Source organism: Oncorhynchus clarkii, chromosome 31 (assembly GCF_045791955.1).
Source record: "Oncorhynchus clarkii lewisi isolate Uvic-CL-2024 chromosome 31, UVic_Ocla_1.0, whole genome shotgun sequence".
NCBI lineage: Eukaryota > Metazoa > Chordata > Actinopteri > Salmoniformes > Salmonidae > Oncorhynchus > Oncorhynchus clarkii.
This window is the reverse complement of record NC_092177.1, coordinates 16,365,170-16,390,143: the sequence shown is the minus strand read 5'-3', so window position 1 is coordinate 16,390,143 and position 24,974 is coordinate 16,365,170. Positions and strand designations below refer to the sequence as shown.

The 24,974-nt window shown below is 46.2% G+C and overlaps 2 protein-coding genes across 2 annotated transcripts; one reads left to right on the top strand and one right to left on the bottom strand.

Annotated features, from left to right (window-relative positions):
* Window positions 1–1,483: 1,483 nt before the first annotated feature.
* Window positions 1,484–6,990, top strand: LOC139390827 (transforming growth factor beta-3 proprotein-like). Its single transcript, XM_071138225.1, has 4 exons — window positions 1,484–1,574; window positions 5,005–5,191; window positions 5,442–5,595; window positions 6,832–6,990. The coding sequence occupies exons 1-4, from the start codon at window positions 1,484–1,486 to the stop codon at window positions 6,988–6,990; spliced, it is 591 nt and encodes a 196-aa protein (XP_070994326.1).
* Window positions 6,991–9,806: 2,816 nt separating this feature from the next.
* LOC139390825 (potassium channel subfamily K member 2-like) lies at window positions 9,807–24,584 on the bottom strand. Its single transcript, XM_071138224.1, has 6 exons — window positions 24,396–24,584; window positions 23,327–23,444; window positions 22,873–23,033; window positions 22,375–22,561; window positions 22,075–22,211; window positions 9,807–10,817 (listed from the first exon to the last, which is right to left on the bottom strand). Exons 1-6 carry the CDS (start codon window positions 24,582–24,584, stop codon window positions 9,807–9,809), a joined length of 1,803 nt encoding a protein of 600 aa, XP_070994325.1.
* Window positions 24,585–24,974: the final 390 nt, after the last annotated feature.

The window sequence follows — 24,974 nt, the reverse complement described above, 5'->3', positions numbered from 1 at the left end:
CTGAGATCCTTACAGATAGCTGTTAATCAAAACCTAAAAAACAATTCTGGGATTGTTCCATCCTAGCCAGCACACATCCCCAGCGTTGTTTGTGCCATACGTTTGTTCAATGATGGGTTCCCTGGCCTCTCCTTCTTTGGTTTTAAACCAGTGTGTTTTTAGTTTTATCGCCTTCCTGAAACCTCTGTATGCTTACTTGTTCATAGTTGACCTGTGTTAACAATGACCTGGGCCTGGCTATGTTAACAATGACCTGGGCCTGGTTGTGTTAACTAAATGACCCGGGCCTGGTTGTGTTAACAATGACCCGGGCCTGGCTGTGTTAACAATGACCTGGGCCTGGCTGTGTTAACAATGACCTGGGCCTGGCTGTGTTAACAATGACCTGGGCCTGGCTGTGTTAACAATGACCCGGGCCTGGTTGTGTTAACTAAATGACCCGGGCCTGGTTGTGTTAACTAAATGACCCGGGCCTGGTTGTGTTAACTAAATGACCCGGGCCTGGTTGTGTTAACTAAATGACCCGGGCCTGGTTGTGTTAACTAAATGACCCGGGCCTGGCTGTGTTAACTAAATGACCCGGGCCTGGTTGTGTTAACTAAATGACCCGGGCCTGGCTGTGTTAACTAAATGACCCGGGCCTGGCTGTGTTAACTAAATGACCCGGGCCTGGCTGTGTTAACTAAATGACCCGGGCCTGGTTGTGTTAACTAAATGACCCGGGCCTGGTTGTGTTAACTAAATGACCTGGGCCTGGTTGTGTTAACTAAATGACCCGGGCCTGGTTGTGTTAACTAAATGACCCGGGCCTGGTTGTGTTAACTAAATGACCCGGGCCTGGCTGTGTTAACTAAATGACCCGGGCCTGGTTGTGTTAACTAAATGACCCGGGCCTGGCTGTGTTAACTAAATGACCCGGGCCTGGTTGTGTTAACTAAATGACCCGGGCCTGGTTGTGTTAACTAAATGCAGTCATGGGAGAATTTGGACGATGAACTGAATGAACTAGAGAAACGTCCTTTCCTCTCTGTCAAATGGCTTCGCTTGAGTTTAATGCTTGCCAGCGCTTGGTCATCTGATTTGTACTTGCAGTATGTTAACTGTTTTTTTGTCAGCGCAAGGAGGTCGCCCTCAGGGCCTTGGACCTTATTGCCAGTCTGGTTTCTTCCTCTCAACTGAACAATTGCTTGACTCGTCTCATTAGTTGCCTTCCTCCATTTTTTATTTGTATTTTCTAATTATGTTAAACACTAGTATTATCATATTATTTTTCAAAATAAGTGTTGGTGGGATGTGTCTAGAGGGTTAAGATGGGGGGAGGAAGAGGGATTGTGGTAAAAAATGTAACATTATTTTTTGTTCAATACGTTTAAATTGTGTGTGAGTGTGTGTGTAATGCATGTTTGTGGGTTAGTGGTTTCTTGTGAGGGTGACCCGTGGGTTGTATTGGTCACAGGTCTGTAATTACCATTTACCTTTAAGAATGACCTGTATGGGGCCTCCCGGGTGGTGCTGTGCCACCAGAGACTCTGGGTTCGCGCCCAGGCACTGTCGTAACCGCGACCGGGAGGTCCGTGGGGCGACACACAATTGGCCTAGCGTCGTCCGGGTTAGGGAGGGTTTGGCCGGTAGGGATATCCTTGTCTCATCGCGCACCAGGGACTCCTGGGCCGGGCTCAGTGCGCGCTGTGTTAAGAAGCAGTGCGGCTTGGTTGGGTATCGGAGGACGCATGACTTTCAACCTTCGTATCTCCCGAGCCCGTACGGGTGTTGTAGCGATGAGACAAGATAGTAGCTACCAAACAATTGGATACCACGAAATTGGGGAGGAAAAAGGGGTAAAATTCACAACAAAAAAAAATGAAAAAAATGAATGACCTGTATAATACCAAGACAATGAGTACAGAAAAATATATACCAAAAAATAAAACAATATAAAAAAACGGAACTTCTCGGTTTTTGTGATTTTTGGAGGGGACAGTTTACAAAATAGTTTGTACTGCTAGGAAGATGTTTTAGGATTATTGATGTTTGGGGGAAACTATTCACTGTTGCAGCGTCGACATTTGCGATCCACATGTAAACACATTGTTTTTAGTTTGCACAGTAGAGAATCATAGATATGGTAGACAAATACATATATATATATTGACAAAGTTAGTTCTCTCACTTTCCCCCTCAGAAAGCAGATTCGTCAAAAGTGTTTCACAGGGATGCTGGCCCATGTTGACTCCCAATGATTCCCACAGTTGTCAAATTGGCTGGATGTTTTAATTGTCTCAAGACTTTAAAATCACTTTAACCTGTCTCCTCCCCTTCATCTACACCGATTGGAGTGGATTTAACAAGTGTCATCAATAAGGGATCATAGCTTTCATCTGGTCAGTTTATCATGGAAAGAGCTAGTGCTCTTTTATGCTTTTTTTAAAATCCGTTTTTTTGCGGATCCCAGGCAATGGGGGTGAGAGGGAGGTGGAGTTCAATCCCATTTTCGTGAGTGGAATGATCCCCAAATTGGATTGGAGCACACTGTTTCAGGCGGCTGATGGGGTGAGTGTCTCCGTATGACTACGACTATCTGGAATGCCAGAGTTTCTATTGGACAAATTCAGGTAGCTCCATAGAGAGACAGAGGACTCATCTTTGTATCTGTGCCATTTTATAGCTCATGTATCAAATCAAATGTTATTTGTCACATGTGCCGAATACAACAGGCGTAGTAGACCTTACAGTGAAATGCTTACTTACAAGCTTGTAACCAACAATGCAGTTGTAAGAAATTACCTTAAAAAACATAAGAATAACAAATAATTCAAGAGCAGCAGTAAATAACAATAGCATGGCTATATACAGGGGGTACCGGTGTCGAGGTAACATGTACAGTTGAAGTCAGATGTTTACATACACTTAGGTTGAAGTCATTAAAACACGTTTTTCAACCACTCCACAAATTTCTTGTTGACAAACTAGTTTTGGCAAGTCGGTTAGGACATCTACTTTATGCATGACAAGTAATTTTTCCAACAATTCTTTACAGACAGATTATTTCCCTTATAATTCACTACATCACAATTCCAGTGGGTCAGAAGTTTACATACACTAAGTTGACTGTGCCTTTAAACAGCTTGTAAAATTCCAGAAAATGATGTCATGGCTTTAGAAGCTTCTGATGGGCTAATTGACATCATTTGAGTCAATTGGAGGTGTACCTGTGGATGTATTTCAAGGCCTACCTTCAATCTCAGTGCCTCTGCTTGACATCATGGGGATATCAGCCAAGACCTCAGAAAAAATTGTAGACCTCCACAAGTCTAGTTCATCCTTGGGAGCAATTTCCAAACACCTGAAGGTACCACGTTCATCTGTACAAACAATGCAAGTAAAAACACCATGGGACCACGCAGCCATCATACCGCTCAGGAAGGAGACGCGTTCTGTCTCCTCGAGATGAACGTACTTTTGTGCGAAAAGTGCAAATCAATCCCAGAACATCAGCAAAGGACCCTGTGAAGATGCTGGAGGAAGCAGGTATAAAAGTATCTATATCCACAGTAAAACAAGTCCTATAACAAGTCCTATAATCGACATAACCGGAAAGGCCACTCAGCAAGGAAGAAGCCACTGCTCCAAAACCGCCATAAAAGCCAGACTATGGTTTGCATCTGCTTTGCTGCAGGATGGACTGGTGCACTTCACAAAATAGATGGCATCATGAGGCTGGAAAAGGATGTGGATATATTGAAGCAATATCTCAAGACATCAGTCAGGAAGTTCAAGTTTGGTCGCAAATGTGTCTTCCAAATGGACAATGACCCCAAGCATACTTCCAAAGTTGTGTCAAAATGGCTTAAGCCTTGACCTCAATCCCATAGAACATTTGTTGGCAGAACTGAAAAAGCGTGTGCGAGCAAGGAGGCCTACAAACCTGACTCGGTTACACCAGCTCTGTCATGAGGAATGGACCAAAATTCACCCCACTTATTGTGGGTAGCATGTGGAAGGCTACTCAAAATGTTTGACCCAAGTTAAAAAATTTAAAGGCAAAACACTCAATTAGTATTTGGTAGCATGTAAACTTCTGACCCCCTGGGAATGTGAATAAATAAATAAAAGCTGAAATATATAATTCCCTCTACTATTATTCTGACATTTCACATTCTTAAAACAAAGTGGTGATCCTAACTGACCTAAAACAGGGAATTTTTACTAGGATTAAATGTCAGGAATTGTGATAAACTGAGTTTAAATGTATTTGGCTAAGGTGTATGTAAACTTCTGACTTCAACTGTATATTTACACTGAGCTGCACTTCGATACATGGGTCAAAGATGGAAGACTGGTTTACCCAGCAGTGATTGCCATTGTCCTTTTGAAGAATTGTTCTGGTCGTAGTGTTGCAGAGCGAATACCTTAAAGTACCCTGTCGTTCTTCTGAGATTAGCTGCCCTTTCCTAGGCCACGTGCGTTTACAGCTGCTGTTGATAACTCCACATCTAGGAGGTTTCACTTCTTTAGTGAAAAGTCGTTCAAAGTTCATACCAGGTTGTCATAATCAGCTCGCGCTGTATTCTGACTGGTCAGGTCGGAATTCACCATTCCAGCGTGGTGATCATCACCTCCACGATAAAATTCACCATTCCAGCGTGGTGATCATCACCTCCACGTTAAAATTCACCATTCCAGCGTGGTGATCATCACCTCCACGTTAAAATTCACCATTCCAGCGTGGTGATCATCACCTCCACGTTAAAATTCACCATTCCAGCGTGGTGATCATCACCTCCACGTTAAAATTCACCATTCCAGCGTGGTGATCATCACCTCCACGTTAAAATTCACCCTTTTAAACATTTGGACAGCAGTCCTAACTTTTCTGGAAGTAAATATGCACTGCAAAAAAACACTGTCCCTTTCTCTCTCCCTCCTCGACCGCTCTCCCTCCTCCTCTCCCCCCACTTCCGCTCCCTTCCCTGTCCCTCCATGTCCTACTCTGTTCTTCCTCAGGTCTGGATGATGAGCTGCTTCAGCAGCAGTTGCGGGGGCCAGGGTCAGGGCTGGCTAAGGGCCAGGTAGATTTTAGTACCAAGAACCCCCACCTCATCCTCACCTTAAGGCCCAGCGACAGGGTCGACAACCCAGGCAAGATGACCCGCAAGAAGAGGGCCACCGCAGACACCACCACCTGCTCCAGGTAGGGTAAGCACCTCAGATCCAGATATCAAAAACGTAATGTTATCTACAACCATAGAAGATACTTAGAGGTTTCTCTTTATTTTGGTCTTTGATATACAGAATTACTACACATTTGTTCATAACAATATTACAATCATCAATAATGTTGCAATCAATCTATTGGCGGCTTATAGTCCTGAAATGGATGAAGTGCCTGTGTGGATCAGAATGAGAGAGTGTTTTCTCTCCATGTCTTCTAACTGTTTTAGGAACTCTGACGTGGACTGCTGTCTGCGATCTCTCTACATCGACTTCCGCCAGGACCTGGACTGGAAGTGGATCCACGAGCCGAAGGGCTACAAGGCCAATTTCTGCTCTGGCAGCTGCCCATACCTCTGGAGCACTGACAACCACTACAACATGGTTAGTTAACCCCCAACCACTACAACATGGTTAGTTAACCCTCAACCACTACAACATGGTTAGTTAACCCCCAACCACTACAACATGGTTAGTTAACCCCCAACCACTACAACATGGTTAGTTAACCCTCAACCACTACAACATGGTTAGTTAACCCTCAACCACTACAGTGGCATAAATGTTCTATCACCTCTGTCACATTCAGGTCTTATGTCTTTATTACCACACACTCAGAGTATGGTTAAAGGAAAACTCCACCCTAAAAAACATTTTGGTATTTGTTTCGTTAGTCCATTGTTTATATAGTCCCAAAATGTTTTGCATGTCGGCAGTCAAGTTTAAGATTTATAACTTTCAGAACACAGCTGCAAAACACAGCATCATTCTGGCTGTATTTTTCAAGATATATATACACACACACACACACAAGTATGCGGATACCCCTTCAAATGAGTGGTTTCGGCTATTTGAGCCACACCTGTTGCTGACAGATGTATAAAATCGTGCACACAGCCATGCAATCTCCATAGACAAACATTGGCAGTAGAATGGCCTTACTGAAGAGCTCAACGTGGCACCGTCATAGGATGCCAGCTTTCCAACAAGTAGGTTCATCAAATTTTTTGCCCTGCTAGAGCTGCCCCGGTCAACTGTAAGTGCTGTTATTGTGAAGTTGAAATGTCTAGGAGCAACAATGACTCACCTGCGAAGTGGTAGGCCACACAAGCTCACAGAACGGGACTGCCAAGTACTGAAGTGCATAAAAATGGTCTGTTCTCTTTTGCAAACCTCACTACCGAGTTCCAAACTGCCTCTGCAAGCAACGTCAGCACAAGAACTGTTCATCGGCAGCTTCATGAAATGGGTTTCCATGGCCGAGCAGCCACACACAAGCCTAAGATCACCATGCACAATGCCAAGTGTCGGTTGGAGTGGTGTAAAGCTCGCCGCCATTGGACTCTGGAGCACTGGAAACGCGTTTTCTGGAGTGTTGAATCACGCTTCACCATCTGGCAGTCCAATTGATGAACCTGGCTTTGGCGGATGACAGGAGTTTTTCATGGTTCGGGCTAGGCCCCTTAGTTCCGGTGATGGGAAATATTAACGCTACAGCATACAATGGAAAGGAAACCACTGTAATTTGTTTAAGCTATTCCTTTAAGTAGTGTTTTCAGTACTTATCATAGTTTTTTATGTGATATTTCATGTGGTACTTTCTCTTGCCCTCACACGCAGATCCTGCTGCTGTTTAACAAGCTGAACCCTGAGGCGTCGGCATCTCCGTGCTGCGTACCTCAGGACCTGGAGCCTCTGACCATTGTTTACTTCATGGGCCGAACGCCCAAGGTAGAGCAGCTCTCCAACATGGTGGTCAAGTTCTGCAGGTGCCGCTGACGCAGGAGTCCAGCGGCGGGCCAGGAGGAGGGACTTTAACCAAAACTAAAACAAACTACCACTTTTGGTCCTCAAACAAAAAGGACATACTGACCATCTCTAGATAGTCAACCCTTCATTTCACTATGACACATTTTACACAGTCTGGCACAGATGATTTGTTTTCTCACACGCATGAAACACTGAAAATCGTCGTCAGCAATGGGTCTTTTCCCCACTTTCATAAGGTCGAGAATATTGTAAATATTGAATTCCTTAGCTTTAAAAATCTGATATTAAAGTTTTTCGATTGGAAATATGTGTTCTTGTTGCATAAGACTCTGATCTCTACCAAGTTGACTGAAGGGCCCAGTAACTCTGTTACTTAAGATCTGTATATACTGAAGGGAGATGATTTTGATTTGAACTAGATTTCCTTTGGTCTGAAAGAAAGAGAAGCAGAGGGAGGGAGAGGAAGGAGTAGAAATGAGGCTGAGAGAAAAAGGAGAGAGGGAAAGCGAAAGAAAGTAGGGTAGAGTGTGAGGTTGTGTGTCCAGGCAGTAGGGGCCTCCAGCCAGCTCTGCGGTCGAGGGCTGACATCTGCCGCCGTAAACAGGATGAAAAAGATTTCCAGACAGCGACCACTCACGCCAAATTTAAACCCATTTGTGGTGGGAGCAGAGGAGAGAGGGAATAAAACAGAAAGAGGCTTTGAAGGGAGAGACGTGGGCTCATAGGCCCAATTTGGAACACATCCGCTTTGTGCGGGGATAGCTATTTTACAGCCTTAGCAAATTTGTAACAATCAGGTCTGTCGTAATTGGGCTTTTCACAGCTATAACCACACGTATCTGTCATGTACATTTACGTCTTACTTGATTGCTGTTGCTTGTACAATATGTTAGATCGTCTTTTGAAGTTTGGCCACGTTAATCACTTTTGATAAGAGGGCTCAACCCAAAATAAGTCCACCCTGAGGCTCAACTTATATTTTGAGCGGTTGACACTGAACCTAGTGAGAAACAGAGTGGGTCGGCTGTCGGCCACCAAGTCGGTCCGTTTTATGTGCCAAACACAGAAAGGTGATGAAAATAAGATAATACCTAGAGAGTTGGACATTGAGTTTGAAAAAGTAACCAAACTGGGCTTCCATGAATCCTCTCATCCTTCTTCCCCAGTCCCTCAGCCTTTCTGGGGAAAGGACGTGTGGCCTCTGTAGGGGGAGGAGGACATTAGGGGTGCTGCAGTGAGGTCCCGCTCCCCCCCAGCATCTGTTAGTCCTTTCCACCTAACCACCCCTTACTATATTCAACCTGCACTTATCCCACATTAACACTCCTCTGGGTGTGTGTGTGTGTCTGACTCAGTGACATTGAGAGCATGTGTAGTGTGTGTGTGCTTTTGTAGTTTGTTTGCTGTGTGTGTGTGCTGTACACGTACGATCTGACATCCCTTCCACCCCACGTCTCCCCAAGGCCTCTCCGTGTATTATGTCATCTCAGGTAGGTTTGATGGGACTTCCCTTTATATTCCGAGAAACAGAATGCCGTCAAAACAACATTTCTGGGTCATTCCACGAATTGAATCTCTTTTGAATCCCTTTGATATTTTAAAAAGGCCCAATGCAGCTGCTTTTCTCAATATCAAATCATTTCTGTGTAACAATTACGTACCTTATTGTGATTGTTTCTTTTTGACCATTTTGATTGACAACAAACAGCTTTTTAGCAAAGAGCAATTTTCCTAGCAATAATTTTGCTAGGACTGTCAGAGTGGTCTGAGTGGGGAGGGGAAAACTAGCTGTTATTGGTAGAAAGGTTTGGAACTTTCTTATTGGTCTATTAACTCATTTACCGACTGGTGTTGTCACCAAACAGGCCAAAACTCCATCCCACCAAAACAGGCAGAAATGTCACATTTTTTTTCAAACAGCTCTAACACTAAAAGGGTATTATCATCATATTAGTGTGGAAATATCTATACAACTTTTTGGGAAGTTTCTATTCAATTGCCCCTGCCTGCTGCACACAAAAACATACATACCTAATCCAGTCAGTGAGATTTCCGATTATTTAAGATGAAATGGTCAACCCTGTTACTTTATTTGGCACTTAAAGTATTTTTTTAAATTTAACCTCTTGAAAATCATGTTTTTTATTAAGTTGAACTCTGTGCTTTTTATGACAGAATGTTACAATTATGTAAAATAAAATGTTTTGCACCAAATTACACTTCCCAAAAGGGATTCCTGTTGTGGAACGGCCCTTATTCAACCAGAGCACTATATATATATCCCACATGCTGAAGGACACTGGGATATACAGAGAAATGGATGTCTGAAGCCAGATCTAACATGGTTATTCAAAAAAGTCCTTTAGTCAGTGATTTAAAAACCATGGCTGAGGTTTGGGCTGAGCTCCAGTAACGGACAGCACAGCAGGCTACACCTTCACAGAGGAGATGTTGTACTACACTTACCAGCCAGGAGATGGTGCTATTTCTCAACCCAGTGAGTCTGACTTGACTGAGCTTAGACAGTTTATATATTCTATATCTGTGCTGCTCAATTCATGCATTAGTTTTCATACAAATATATCTCAATGGCGACTATGGTCCTCAGTCAGTGAGATCTAGTATATTGTTGGCCTTTATCCCCAGTACATAATATAACATCTGAGCTTTGAGGTCTGCTTCTCCTGTGAACACTAGTAATAAAGACCAGCCTTACTCTCCCCCTTCATGACCTGTGCCTGTCAGACTGTTCATCAGTCTCTGAGATGGGAGAGAGGGGGTTGGGTGGGGGGGGGGGGGTTAGAGGGGGACTGCATGTCACTGTGTCAGTCTCTGAGATGGGAAAGAGGGGGAGGTGTCGGGGGGTTGGAGGGGGGCTGCATGTCACTGTCCCTCTCCTTCAGGGTGCTCCGGTGGGGCAGCTGCCTCCTTATGCTCCTCCTGCGGGGCTTACGGGGGCGAGGACTGACAGCCCCCTCAACCGGCTCGTTCCTGTCACTCAACGTGTCCGACGACTCGTCAATGTAGGCCAAGTTCTCCCCAAAGAAATCTAGCATTTTGCAGCCTGGCGGAGTGGGCATGGGGAGCGGCATGGGTTTCACAGAGAATATGGGCGACATGGGGATGGGCTTCGTGGGGTTGTGGGACTTGGGGAGCTGCTGGAGAGGCACAGGGAACCGGACATCCTCCTGGAAAAATACCTGTCTGGATCCTCCCTGGCTTCCCCTCTTCCCAGTACAGAGAGACCCACTGGCATCAAAACTGGCAAAAGTTATCCCCTGCCCTGGTGTACACATGTCAGAGGTGTGAGAGTCAGAGGAGGAGACTTCTGATCTGGAGTCAGACTCTGGAGACTCGGACAGCGACTTAGACTCAAACGCAGACTCCCCTTGCAGCATCATCATAGCAACAGGATCACATATATAATCTAACTCCATCACAGAGCGCGCCGCAGGCATCGACAGCGACCTCGCCACCATCCGGCCCAACGACCTGCCCTCTGACCTCGCACTGACTCTGGAATCCGCCCCTGGTCCTAACCTCGTCCCCTCATTCCTAACCTCGCCCCCCCCTAACCTCACAACCTCCAGACGGGTCATGGAGCGGGTGTGGGAGACCCACCTATTGGGCAGATGTCCATTCTCCCGTATGGCGCCCTGCCTGCCGTGGTGCCCCAGCGCCCCCCTGCGGACCCGCCGCCGGGTGCTGCGTTTCCAGCGGCGCCGCTGCAGCAGGAAGGGGTCGTTGAGGTCCAGAGGGTTGGGGATCCGGAAGTCCATGGACATATTCTGGATGTTCTGGGTCCAGTCTGTAGCATGGGCCCTCAACTCCTCCATCTGAGAGACAGGGGGAGATGGGAAAAGGGTGAGAGAGGTGTGTGAGAGAGAGAGAGAGAGGCAAAGAGAGGTGTGAGAGAGACAGAGAGAGGCAAAGAGAGGTGTGAGAGAGACAGAGAGAGGCAAAGAGAGGTGTGAGAGAGACAGAGATGGGCAAAGAGAGGTGTGAGAGAGAGGCAAAGAGGTGAGAGAGAAAGAGGCAAAGAGGTGAGAGAGAGAGGCAAAGAGAGGTGAGAGAGAGGCAAAGAGAGGTGAGAGAGGGAGAGGCAAAGAGAGGTGAGAGAGAGGCAAAGAGAGGTGTGAGAGAGGCAAGAGAGGTGTGAGAGAGGCAAAGAGGTGTGAGAGAGGCAAAGAGGTGTGTGAGAGGTGTGTGAGAGTCAAAGAGAGGCAAAGAGAGGTGTGTGAGAGAGACACAGCTGCATGTGAGCTCCCACGTTTTTCAGCATGTTTTTACTAAAAGGTAGATTTAGAGTTAGATACACATAGATTTTTTTGGCAGGGACATATACAGGATACTACGTTCCACAACATAACCTTCACTCCAAATCAAAACTCCTAACCTACAACCTGGTTTTGGATGGAATTACCTGGAAGGATTCCTACTACCGAAGACGATTATTTCCAAGCTATACAGCAAATGCTCTGGAAAACAAACAGAAACCTGAAAACACCATCCAACCTGGAACTGAGGGTCATGTTTAGTCTAAAGCTACTTTTTATTTTCAAACGCCAAGAAGAAAAATACATTACAATGATATATTTGACTTTATAAGGACTGAATGCTGAGTTAAGGCTACCAAGCTTGCTAGGACAGAACAGATACAACTTCAATTAGCACTGAGGTGTGAAGTGAGAGGTGTCAAAGGCCTTGAGCCCAACAATGGCAGGAGAGTCGCACAGCCTACCCACACAAAGGCAGAGGCCTAGAAGCCCCCTCCCGCTGCTCAGAGGTAATTACAATACAGTACCCTCCGTACGTAAACAATTATAAGGCACGAAAAGAGTACAAAATGAAGCTCCTTATGGAAAATCAAGAAACACTTTTTGCTGACTATTATAAAAATGGGAATATAAGCAACTTTATCTTCCACACAGACCACCCAGTGCTATATTAACACACTGCCCCTCTGTTAAGAAGGGGGGGGGGGGGGGGTTAGCGATGGGTGGAAACTCAGGATATTAGACAATGAAGACTGAGTCAACCAATGTGAACTTTTACTGTTCCAGATTTGTACAGTAATGGTTCAGGGCAAACTATTTCAGCTGGACTTTCACAACACAGAGATATCTTATCCTGCTGAGCTCTCTCTTGAGAAAGATACCCCGAGCGTGTCAGACCAGACCTCTTCATTATACAACCCCGCAGATGAGCAACCCGTAAAGGTTGACAGGAAAGTCAACCTCCCAGCACAGAGTACTACTCCCTCGTTGGAGTGAAGGATAAATTCACCCAGCTGGAGGTAAGGCAGGTGGAGCTGGAACACACTCCAGTCAGCACAACAACAACAAAATAGTCCAGCTCAACACCTCCTCAACCAGACATGGGGAGCTGGAGGTGGAGAGAGACATCTGCACTCTGGACTGTGGTGAGACAACATGAACAGGATAAAGAGCAGGAGCAGAACATAGCACTAGGAGAGGACCAGAATGTTGGAGGAGAGGGTGATGGCGTGTGAAAGAGAACAACCCATTAAAGGAGGTGGCCACCCCAGCAGAGAAGACAGCAGAACAACCCATTAAAGGAGGTGGCCACCCCAGCAGAGAAGACAGCAGAACAACCCATTAAAGGAGGTGGCCACCCCAGCAGAGAAGACAGCAGAACAACCCATTAAAGGAGGTGGCCACCCCAGCAGAGAAGACAGCAGAACAACCCATTAAAGGAGGTGGCCAGAACAACCCATTAAAGGAGCCACCCCAGCAGAGAAAACAGCAGAACAACCCATTAAAGGAGGTGGCCACCCCAGAGAAGACAGCAGAACAACCCATTAAAGGAGGTGGCCACCCCAGCAGAGAAGACAGCAGAACAACCCATTAAAGGAGGTGGCCACCCCAGCAGAGAAGACAGCAGAACAACCCATTAAAGGAGGTGGCCACCCCAGCAGAGAAGACAGCAGAACAACCCATTTCATTCCCCGACAAAAGTCTTGACACCACAGGAGAACAGTCAATCCCAGACACTGACCATAGCGTCGACATCACAGCAGGACAGACAAATATAGAACAAGCCCAGGGGATCCCCACCCACTCTGAGCACCCCCCGTCAGCCACACACACACACACACACACACACACACACACACACACACACACACACACACACACACACACACACACACACACACACACACACACACACGCCACAGATTGTACTCCTTATGGACTCAAACAGGAAATATATACAAGAAAATAAGCTTTTTCCGAAACAGTGCCTAAACTCTGGTGTCCAAACACCCAGCGCGCCCTAGACCAACTAGAGTCACCCAGTCACATAATACCCACAGACCTGAGAACACAGCAGGAAAGGGTGGCTACAGCACTCAAGGGAGTGATTAAAAAACATATTCTACTTTCCAACGCACAAGTAGCCATCTCCACCTTGCTACCACGAAAGACTTCCACCCTGCTACCATACAGCAGGTAAAGGTAAGTACTTCCCATGACTGTGCATCAAAACCAAATGTTTACCTGACTACCACTCCACCCTGGACTTGAACAGCCTTTATGGCCAGTAATGTCTACCTGGACCACCACTCCACCCTGGACTTGAACAGCCTTTATGACCAGTAATGTCTACCTGGCCCACCACTCCACTCTGGACTTGAACAGCCTTTATGACCAGTAATGTCTACCTGGCCTACCACTCCACCCTGGACTTGAACAGCCTTTATGACCAGTAATGTCTACCTGGCCCACCACTCCACCCTGGACTTGAACAGCCTTTATGACCAGTAATGTCTACCTGGCCCACCACTCCACTCTGGACTTGAACAGCCTTTATGACCAGTAATGTCTACCTGTCCCACCTCTCTACCCTGGACTTGAACAGCCTTTATGACCAGTAATGTCTACCTGACCCACCACTCCACCCTGGACTTGAACAGCCTTTATGACCAGTAATGTCTACCTGGCCCACCACTCCACCCTGGACTTGAACAGCCTTTATGACCAGTAATGTCTACCTGGACCACCACTCCACCCTGGACTTGAACAGCCTTTATGACCAGTAATGTCTACCTGGCCCACCACTCCACTCTGGACTTGAACAGCCTTTATGACCAGTAATGTCTACCTGGCCCACCACTCCACCCTGGACTTGAACAGCCTTTATGACCAGTAATGTCTACCTGGTCCACCACTCCACCCTGGACTTGAACAGCCTTTATGACCAGTAATGTCTACCTGGCCCACCACTCCACCCTGGACTTGAACAGCCTTTATTACCAGTAATGTCTACCTGGCCCACCACTCCACCCTGGACTTGAACAGCCTTTATGCCCAGTAATGTCTACCTGGCCCACCACTCCACCCTGGACTTGAACAGCCTTTATGACCAGTAATGTCTACCTGCCCACCACTCCACCCTGGACTTGAACAGCCTTTATGACCAGTAATGTCTACCTGGTCCACCACTCCACCCTGGACTTGAACAGCCTTTATGACCAGTAATGTTTACCTGACCCACCACTCCACCCTGGACTTGAACAGCCTTTATGACCAGTAATGTCTACCTGGACCACCACTCCACCCTGGACTTGAACAGCCTTTATGACCAGTAATGTCTACCTGGACCACCACTCCACCCTGGACTTGAACAGCCTTTATGACCAGTAATGTCTACCTGGCCCACCACTCCACCCTGGCCCACCACTCCACCCTGGACTTGAACAGCCTTTATGACCAGTAATGTATACCTGGCCCACCACTCCACCCTGGACTTGAACAGCCTTTATGACCAGTAATGTCTACCTGGCCCACCACTCCACCCTGGCCCACCACTCCACCCTGGACCACTCCACCCTGGCCCACCACTCCACCCTGGACTTGAACAGCCTTTATGACCAGTAATGTCTACCTGGCCCACCACTCCACCCTGGACTTGAACAGCCTTTATGACCAGTAATGTCTACCTGGCCCACCACTCCACTCTGGACTTGAACAGCCTTTATGACCAGTAATGTCTACCTGGCCCACCACTCCACCCTGGACTTGAACAGCCTTTATGACCAGTAATGTCTACCTGGTCCACCACTCCACCCTGGACTTGAACAGCCTTTATGACCAGTAATGTCTACCTGGCCCACCACTCCACCCTGGACTTGAACAGCCTTTATTGACCAGTAATGTCTACCTGGCCCACCACTCCACCCTGGACTTGAACAGCCTTTATGCCCAGTAATGTCTACCTGGCCCACCACTCCACCCTGGACTTGAACAGCCTTTATGACCAGTAATGTCTACCTGCCCACGACTCCACCCTGGACTTGAACAGCCTTTATGACCAGTAATGTCTACCTGGTCCACCACTCCACCCTGGACTTGAACAGCCTTTATGACCAGTAATGTCTACCTGACCCACCACTCCACCCTGGACTTGAACAGCCTTTATGACCAGTAATGTCTACCTGGACCACCACTCCACCCTGGACTTGAACAGCCTTTATGACCAGTAATGTCTACCTGGCCCACCACTCCACCCTGGACTTGAACAGCCTTTATGACCAGTAATGTCTACCTGGACCACCACTCCACCCTGGACTTGAACAGCCTTTATGACCAGTAATGTCTACCTGGCCCACCACTCCACCCTGGACTTGAACAGCCTTTATGACCAGTAATGTCTACCTGGCCCACCACTCCACCCTGGACTTGAACAGCCTTTATGACCAGTAATGTCTACCTGGACCACCACTCCACCCTGGACTTGAACAGCCTTTATGACCAGTAATGTCTACCTGGCCCACCACTCCACCCTGGCCCACCACTCCACCCTGGACTTGAACAGCCTTTATGACCAGTAATGTCTACCTGGCCCACCTCTCTACCCTGGACTTGAACAGCCTTTATGACCAGTAATGTCTACCTGGACCACCACTCCACCCCCACCACTCCACCCTGGACTTGAACAGCCTTTATGACCAGTAATGTCTACCTGGCCCACCACTCCACCCTGGACTTGAACAGCCTTTATGACCAGTAATGTCTACCTGACCCACCACTCCACCCTGGACTTGAACAGCCTTTATGACCAGTAATGTCTACCTGGCCCACCACTCCACCCTGGACTTGAACAGCCTTTATGACCAGTAATGTCTACCTGACCCACCACTCCACCCTGGACTTGAACAGCCTTTATGACCAGTAATGTTTACCTGACCCACCACTCTACCCTGGACTTGAACAGCCTTTATGACCAGTAATGTTTACCTGACCCACCACTCCACCCTGGACTTGAACAGCCTTTATGACCAGTAATGTCTACCTGGACCACCACTCCACCCTGGACTTGAACAGCCTTTATGACCAGTAATGTCTACCTGGCCCACCACTCCACCCTGGACTTGAACAGCCTTTATGACCAGTAATGTCTACCTGGACCACCACTCCACCCTGGACTTGAACAGCCTTTATGACCAGTAATGTCTACCTGGACCACCACTCCACCCTGGACATGAACAGCCTTTATGACCAGTAATGTTTACCTGACCCACCACTCCACCCTGGACTTGAACAGCCTTTATGACCAGTAATGTCTACCTGGCCCACCACTCCACCCTGGACTTGAACAGCCTTTATGACCAGTAATGTCTACCTGGCCCACCACTCCACCCTGGCCCACCACTCCACCCTGGACTTGAACAGCCTTTATGACCAGTAATGTCTACCTGGCCCACCACTCCACCCTGGACTTGAACAGCCTTTATGACCAGTAATGTCTACCTGGCCCACCACTCCACCCTGGACTTGAACAGCCTTTATGACCAGTAATGTCTACCTGGCCCACCACTCCACCCTGGACTTGAACAGCCTTTATGACCAGCTCCACCTCTACAAGGCAGCAGTGCCCATCTTCTCCCAGACCCTAAAAGACATCGCCCTCAAACACAGCCCTAACCCTTCACACAGGAGCAACAGATCAATACACACTCCATGTACTTCCTATTCCCCCACCAGAAAACCCCATCATTTAATGAAGACATCTTCTCCATCCTGGAAGGGGAAATCAATCCTTTTCAGGCCCAGGAACATGTACTAGTCTGTGGCAACCCATTGTAAATGCCAGAACTGGACAAGAACCTGACACCCTCAGCACACAGGTGAACAAACACCTACCTGGAGATGACAGCATTCCCTCCCCCATACAGTGCCTTGCGAAAGTATTCGGCCCCCTTGAACTTTGCGACCTTTTGCCACATTTCAGGCTTCAAACATAAAGATATAAAACTGTATTTTTTTGTGAAGAATCAACAACAAGTGGGACACAATCATGAAGTGGAACGACATTTATTGGATATTTCAAACTTTTTTAGCAAATCAAAAACTGAAAAATTGGGCGTGCAAAATTATTCAGCCCCCTTAAGTTAATACTTTGTAGCGCCACCTTTTGCTGCGATTACAGCTGTAAGTTGCTTGGGGTATGTCTCTATTAGTTTTGCACATCGAGAGACTGAATTTTTTTTCCCATTCCTCCTTGCAAAACAGCTCGAGCTCAGTGAGGTTGGATGGAGAGCATTTGTGAACAGCAGTTTTCAGTTCTTTCCACAGATTCTCGATTGGATTCAGGTCTGGACTTTGACTTGGCCATTCTAACACCTGGATGTGTTTATTTTTGAACCATTCCATTGTAGATTTTGCTTTATGTTTTGGATCATTGTCTTGTTGGAAGACAAATCTCCGTCCCAGTCTCAGGTCTTTTGCAGACTCCATCAGGTTTTCTTCCAGAATGGTCCTGTATTTGGCTCCATCCATCTTCCCATCAATTTTAACCATCTTCCCTGTCCCTGCTGAAGAAAAGCAGGCCCAAACCATGATGCTGCCACCACCATGTTTGACAGTGGGCATGGTGTGTTCAGGGTGATGAGCTGTGTTGCTTTTACGCCAAACATAACGTTTTGCATTGTTGCCAAAAAGTTCAATTTTGGTTTCATCTGACCAGAGCACCTTCTTCCACGTTTGGTGTGTCTCCCAGGTGGCTTGTGGCAAACTTTAAACAACACTTTTTATGGATATCTTTAAGAAATGGCTTTCTTCTTGCCACTCTTCCATAAAGGCCAGATTTGTGCAATATACGACTGATTGTTGTCCTATGGACAGAGTCTCCCACCTCAGCTGTAGATCTCTGCAGTTCATCCAGAGTGATCATGGGCCTCTTGGCTGCATCTCTGATCAGTCTTCTCCTTGTATGAGCTGAAAGTTTAGAGGGACGCCCAGGTCTTGGTAGATTTGCAGTGGTCTGATACTCCTTCCATTTCAATATTATCGCTTGCACAGTGCTCCTTGGGATGTTTAAAGCTTGGGAAATCTTTTTGTATCCAAATCCGGCTTTAAACTTCTTCACAACAGTATCTCGGACCTGCCTGGTGTGTTCCTTGTTCTTCATGATGCTCTCTGCGCTTTTAACGGACCTCTGAGACTATCACAGTGCAGGTGCATTTATACAGAGACTTGATTACACACAGGTGGATTGTATTTATCATCATTAGTCATTTAGGTCAACATTGGATCATTCAGAGATCCTCACTGAACTTCTGGAGAGAGTTTGTTGCACTGAAAGTAAAGGGGCTGAATAATTTTGCACGCCCAATTTTTCAGTTTTTGATTTGCTAAAAAAGTTTGAAATATCCAATAAATGTCGTTCCACTTCATGATTGTGTCCCACTTGTTGTTGATTATTCACAAAAAAATACAGTTGTATATCTTTATGTTTGAAGCCTGAAATGTGGCAAAAGGTCGCAAAGTTCAAGGGGGCCGAATACTTTCGCAAGGCACTGTATGTCCCCCTAGACACAACTACGACAACATAAGCACCAAAAATGGGTCACAACTCCTGCAGCTCACTCTAGTCAATGGTAGGCTTCGAGGGGACTCCTATGGTAGGTACACCTATAGCTCATCTCTTGGCAGTAGTACTGTACACTACTTTATCACTGACCTCAACACAGAGTCTCTCAGCATGTTCACAGTCAGCCCACTGACAACCCTATCAGATCACAGCAAAATCACAGTCTACTTGAACAGAGCAACATTCAATCATGAGGCATCAAAGCCAAAATAATCTAATCACTTCTGGGAAAATTGGAACACACGAAACAAACAACACGAAAAGTTATCTATCCAGAATGGAGATGTATGGATAAACCACTTCTCCAATCTTTTTGGCTCTATAACAAAGAACAAACAGCAAAAACATATACATGATCAATTACATGTCTTAGAATAATCGATTAAAGACTACCAGAACCCACTGGATTATCCAATGACATTGAATGAACTACAGGACAAAATACAAACCCTCCAACCCAAAAAGGCATGTGGTTTTTATGGTATCCTACATGAAATGATAACATATACAGACCACAAATTCCAATAGGCTATACTTAAACTTTTTAACATCATTCTCAGCTTTGGCATCTTCTCCAATATTTGGAACCAAGGACTGATCACCCCAATCCACAAAAGTGGAGACAAATTTGACCCCAATAACTACCGTGGGATACGCGTCAACAGCAACCTTGAGAAAATCCTCTGCATTATCATTAATAGCAGACTTGTGAAAGCAATGTACTGAGCAAATGTCAAATTGGCTTTTTACCAAATTACCAGACAGACCACGTATTCCTCCTGCACACGATAATTGACAAACAAACAAACAAACAAACAAACAAACCAAAACAAAGACAAAGTCTTCTTGTGCTTTGTTGAATTCAAACAAGCTTTTGACTCGATTTGGCATGAAGGTCTGCTATACAAATTGATGGAAAGTGGTGTTGGGGGAAAAACATACATGACAACATCTATGTACACAAACAACAAGTGTGCTGTTAAAACTGGCACACAAAAAAAACACCCACTTCAACATATATATCAACAAATTGGCAAAGGCACTAGAACAGTCTGCAGCATCCAGCCTCACCCTGCTAGAATCTGAAATCAAATGGACTGTTTGCTGATGATCTGGTGCTTCTGTCCCCAACCAAGGAGGGCCTTATAGCAGCACCTAGATCTTCTGCAAAGATTCTGTCAGCCCTGCCCTGGGCCCTGACAATAAATCTCAGTAAGCCAAAATTAATGGTGTTCCAAAAAAGGTCCAGTTGCCAGGACCACAATACATATTCCATCTAAACACCGTTGCCCGAGAACACACAAAAAACTATACATACATCGGCTTAAACATCAGCGCCACAGGTAACTTCCACAAAGCTGTAAATGATCTGAGAGACAAGAAGGGCCTTCTATGCCATCAAAAATAACATAAAATTCAACATACCAATTAGGATCTGGCTAAAAATACTTGAACCAGTTATAGAACCCATTGCCCTTTATGGTTGTGAGGTCTACAGTCCGCTCACCAACCAAGAATTCACCAAATGGAACAAACACGAAATTGAGACTGCATGCAGAATTCTGCAAAAATATCCTTTGTTTACAAGAATTATACCGATACCCGCTAATTATCATAATCCAGAAAAGAGACGTTAAATTCTACAACCACCTAAAAGGAAGCGATTCCAAACCTTCCATAACAAAGCCATCACCTACAGAGAGATGAACCTGGAGAAGAGTCCCCTAAGCAAACTGGTCCTGGGGCTCAAGAGTGGTGCAGCGGTCTAAAGCACTGCATCTCAGTGCAAGAGGTGTCACTACAGTCCCTGGTTCAAATCCAGGCTGTATCACATCCGGCTGTGATTGGGAGTCTCATAGGGCGGCACACAATTGGCCCAGCATCGTCCAGGTTTGGCCGGGGTAAGCAGTCATTGTAAATAAGAATTTGTTCTTAACCGACTTGCCTAGTTAAATAAATATATTACAAAAATAAAATAAAAAGAGAGTAGACAGGCTATGTGCACACTGCCCACAAAATGTGGTGGAAACTGAGCTGCACATCATACCCTCCTGCCAAATGTATGACCATATTAGAGACACATATTTCCCTCAGATTACACAGACACAAAGAATTTGAAAACAAATATAATTTTAATAAACTCCCATATCTGTTGGGTAAAATACCACAGTGTGCAATCACAGCAGCAAGATTTGTGACCTTTTGCCACAGAAGAACAAACACCATTGTAAATACAACCTATATTTATTTATTTTCCCTTTTGTACTTTAACTCATTTGCAACACTGTATAGACATGATATTACATTTAAAATGTATATTATTTTGGAACTTGTTTGAGTAATATTTACTGTTCACATTTTGTTTATTTCACTTTTGTTTATCAATTTCACTTGCTTTGGCAATGTATACATACGTTTCCCAGGCCAATAAAGCCCCTTGAATTGAATTTAGAGAGAGAGAAAGGTGAGAGAGAGAAAGGTGAGAGAGAGAGAGAGAGAGAGAGAGAGAGAGAGAGAGAGAGAGAGAGAGAGAGAGAGAGAGAGAGAGAGAGAGAGAGAGAGAGAGAGAGAGAGAGAGAGAGAGAGAGAGAGAGAGGAGAGAGAGAGAGAGAGAGAGAGAGAGAGAGAGAGAGAGAGAGAGAGAGAGAGAAAGAGGTGAGAGAGAGAGAGAGAGAGAAAAAGGTGTGAGAGAGAGAGAGAAAGGTGAGAGAGAGAGAAAGAAAGAGAGAGAGAAAGAAAGAGGTGAGAGAGAGAGAGAAAGGAAGAGGTGAGAGAGAGAGAGAGAAAGAAAGAGGTGAGAGAGAAATAAAGAGGTGAGAGAGAGAGGTGAGAGAGAGAGAGAGAGAGAGGTGAGAGAGAGAGAGAGAGAGAGAGAGAGAGAGAGAGAGGTGAGAGAGAGAGAGAGAGAGAGAGAGAGAGAGAGAGAGAGAGAGAGAGAAAAAGGTGAGAGAGAGAGAGAGGTGAGAGAGAGAGAGAGAGAGAGAGAGAGAGAGAGAGAGAGAGAGAGAGAGAGAGAGAGAGAAAAAGAGAGAGAGAGAGAGAAAGAGGTGAGAGAGAGAGAGTGAAATAAACCCAGAGACAGAGAGAAAGACAGAGGGATAAAGGATAAGTAAATATTGACAGTTAAAATCCAAAGTGCCCCCAGTAAATCCTTGTCCAGCCCTTCACTTGGTTTGTGTCCCACTCACTACCACTCACCTCAGCACGTGTTTTCTTGGACAGCACCCGCAGCCAGTTCCCGATCATGGTGAGTATGGAGGCAAAGTAAGCCAGGCCAAACACTATCCAGAGCCACACCAGGGGCTTAAACAGATCTCCGTCCCGCCGGTTAGCACCTACGCACAGGGACATTTACGCATTGATGCATGCACGTGCACACACAAACAAAGGACCTTCGATAGGTACCCATGAAATATGATTTGTATCTTTCATAGCGTGTATCCTGAAAGGGATGTGTAGAGTATGTACTGTCCAAAGTGTGTACAGTTCACTTCACACCTGCTACGTAGTCTCCAAAGCCGACCGTGGTGAGGGTGATGACCACAAAGTAGAGCGCCTCCAGAAAGGACCAGTCCTCCACTTCCTTAAACACCAGCGTTGGCACGGCGAGGAAGATCAGACAGCCAATCAGGATGGACAGAACAGCAGACATGATCCGTACATAGGTGGGACTGACCCGCCGCTTCTGAGAGAGGGGCAGAGAGAGAGAGGGACACAAAATAAGGGAAAGAGTGAGGTGGATGGAGAGGGTAAGATCTTCCTCAAGACTCTAATAATGTGTATTTTCTTTGATAAACAGTAATACAACATTTTTTATCTGACTTAATGTCAGATTCTATTCTACTTGTGTGTAAACATGTTTCAAGTGCTAGAGTCCAAGACGGCGGCCTCTTCTGTTTACAGCACAGTGACATCACTTAAGCAGCCCCTGAGATAGGCAAGTACAATGAGATGACATCCTAAAAATGAAGCAGCCCCGAGACAAGACAGTCTCACCAGGAAGAGCGTCTCCATCTTCCACACGGCCTTCCTCAACCCCGTCCCCATGTGGTCCCCGACACCAGCCAGCAGGAACCCAAACATGGGAATCCCTACCAGGGCATAACACACGCAGAACAGCTGGCCCAATTTGGTCCTGGGAGAAAGGTTACCAAACCCTGAGGACAAAGGGAAACCATACACATTCACCTATTTGTTACTCTATATCATTTAAAAAAAAATCTATTTCACCAGCAACCCACTGGGCACAGACGTCAATTCAACGTCTATTCTATGTTGGCTCAACGTAATTTCATTGAAACAACGTTGATTCAACCAGCGTGTGCTCTTGAGGTTTACTGTATTTTCCAAGATGGGATTATTTATTTTCTGTCAAATTCCAAATGCACATATGTCTGATTAGGTTGTTACCAAAGGGTTTGCAGGAGGGAAAAAATGAACAAAGGCTCACCAATGGTGGTGATGATGGTACCACAGAAGAAGAAGGCGCTGGCCAGGTCCCACCTGCTAGTGAAGTTGGTGGAGCTGTGTTTTACGTCCAGGCCTGCCTCCACCGCCTTCACCACACTCTGACAGTACAGAGACAGAACAGAGGTTGGCTTTATCTACACCTGCTCATTACCAGTCTTAGGCTGGTTCCATCTACACCTGCTCATTACCTGTCTTAGGCTGGGTCTACACCTGCTCATTACCAGTCTTAGGCTGGGTCTACACCTGCTCATTACCAGTCTTAGGCTGGTTCCATCTACACCTGCTCATTACCCGTCTTAGGCTGGGTCTACACCTGCTCATTACCAGTCTTAGGCTGGGTCTACACCTGCTCATTACCAGTCTTAGGCTGGTTCCATCTACACCTGCTCATTACCCGTCTTAGGCTGGGTCCATCTACACCTGCTCATTACCAGTCTTAGGCTGGGTCCATCTACACCCGCTCATTACCCGTCTTAGGCTGGGTCCATCTACACCTGCTCATTACCCGTCTTAGGCTGGGTCCATCTACACCCGCTCATTACCCGTCTTAGGCTGGGTCCATCTACACCTGCTCATTACCCGTCTTAGGCTGGGTCTAGATTCTTCTGAATCTAGTTGCCTACCCCTGGCTACACTTTCTCAGGTGGGGCTCTACACCGATCTTAGTCTGTTTAGATTCTTCTGAATCTAGTTGCCTACCCCTGGCTACACTTTCGCAGGTGGGGCTCTACACCAATCTTAGTCTGTTTAGATTCTTCTGAATCTAGTTGCCTACCCCTGGCTACACTTTTGCAGGTGGGGCTCTACACCAATCTTAGTCTGTTTAGATTCTTCTGAATCTAGTTGCCTACCCCTGGCTACACTTTCTCAGGTGGGGCTCTACACCGATCTTAGTCTGTTTAGATTCTTCTGAATCTAGTTGCCTACCCCTGGCTACACTTTCTCAGGTGGGGCTCTACACCGATCTTAGTCTGTTTAGATTCTTCTCAGATGTGTTTAAACTCATCTTCCCGGTCTGTGAAATGTGTGTGTGCTATGGTGTGGGTTACCTTTATGAGGTCGCTGAGGTTCTGTGCAGTGACACATGAGTGGTTTCCGAGGAAGTCACGTGTGGTGCAGAGCAGCTTCTCATGCTCCTGGCTCTCCTTGGGGCTTTCCATGTTCCGGAACACCAACGCCCCCATCACCAGGTACAGCATGACCCCCGCCAGCAGGGCGAGCAGGGTGGGGCAGCGCATTGCCCCGAACTCACCCCCCACACCACAGGGGTCAGGGGTTAGGGTTCGCCAGAATCTGCTCTACGACCTCTTCCACGATACACACGGTGGCACAGCTAGACACACAGGCACAATTCTTAGAACTGTATGTGTGTATGGGCTTTTGCTATCAAGGATAGTAAAACAAGGAACATTCAGACGAGTGGGGACATTTCGCCAGTCCCCACAAGGAAATAGGCTATTTTAGGATTATGGTTAGAATTAGGGTTACGTTTAGGTAAAATAGGATTTTGAATGTGTGTTAGTGCTGAGCGATTAACCGAAATTACCAACATCCGTTCAATTATTTGAATTCCATTCCATAATTTTTTTTCCCCCTGCGAGCTCGCTCGATATGCAGTTTCTGAAGAG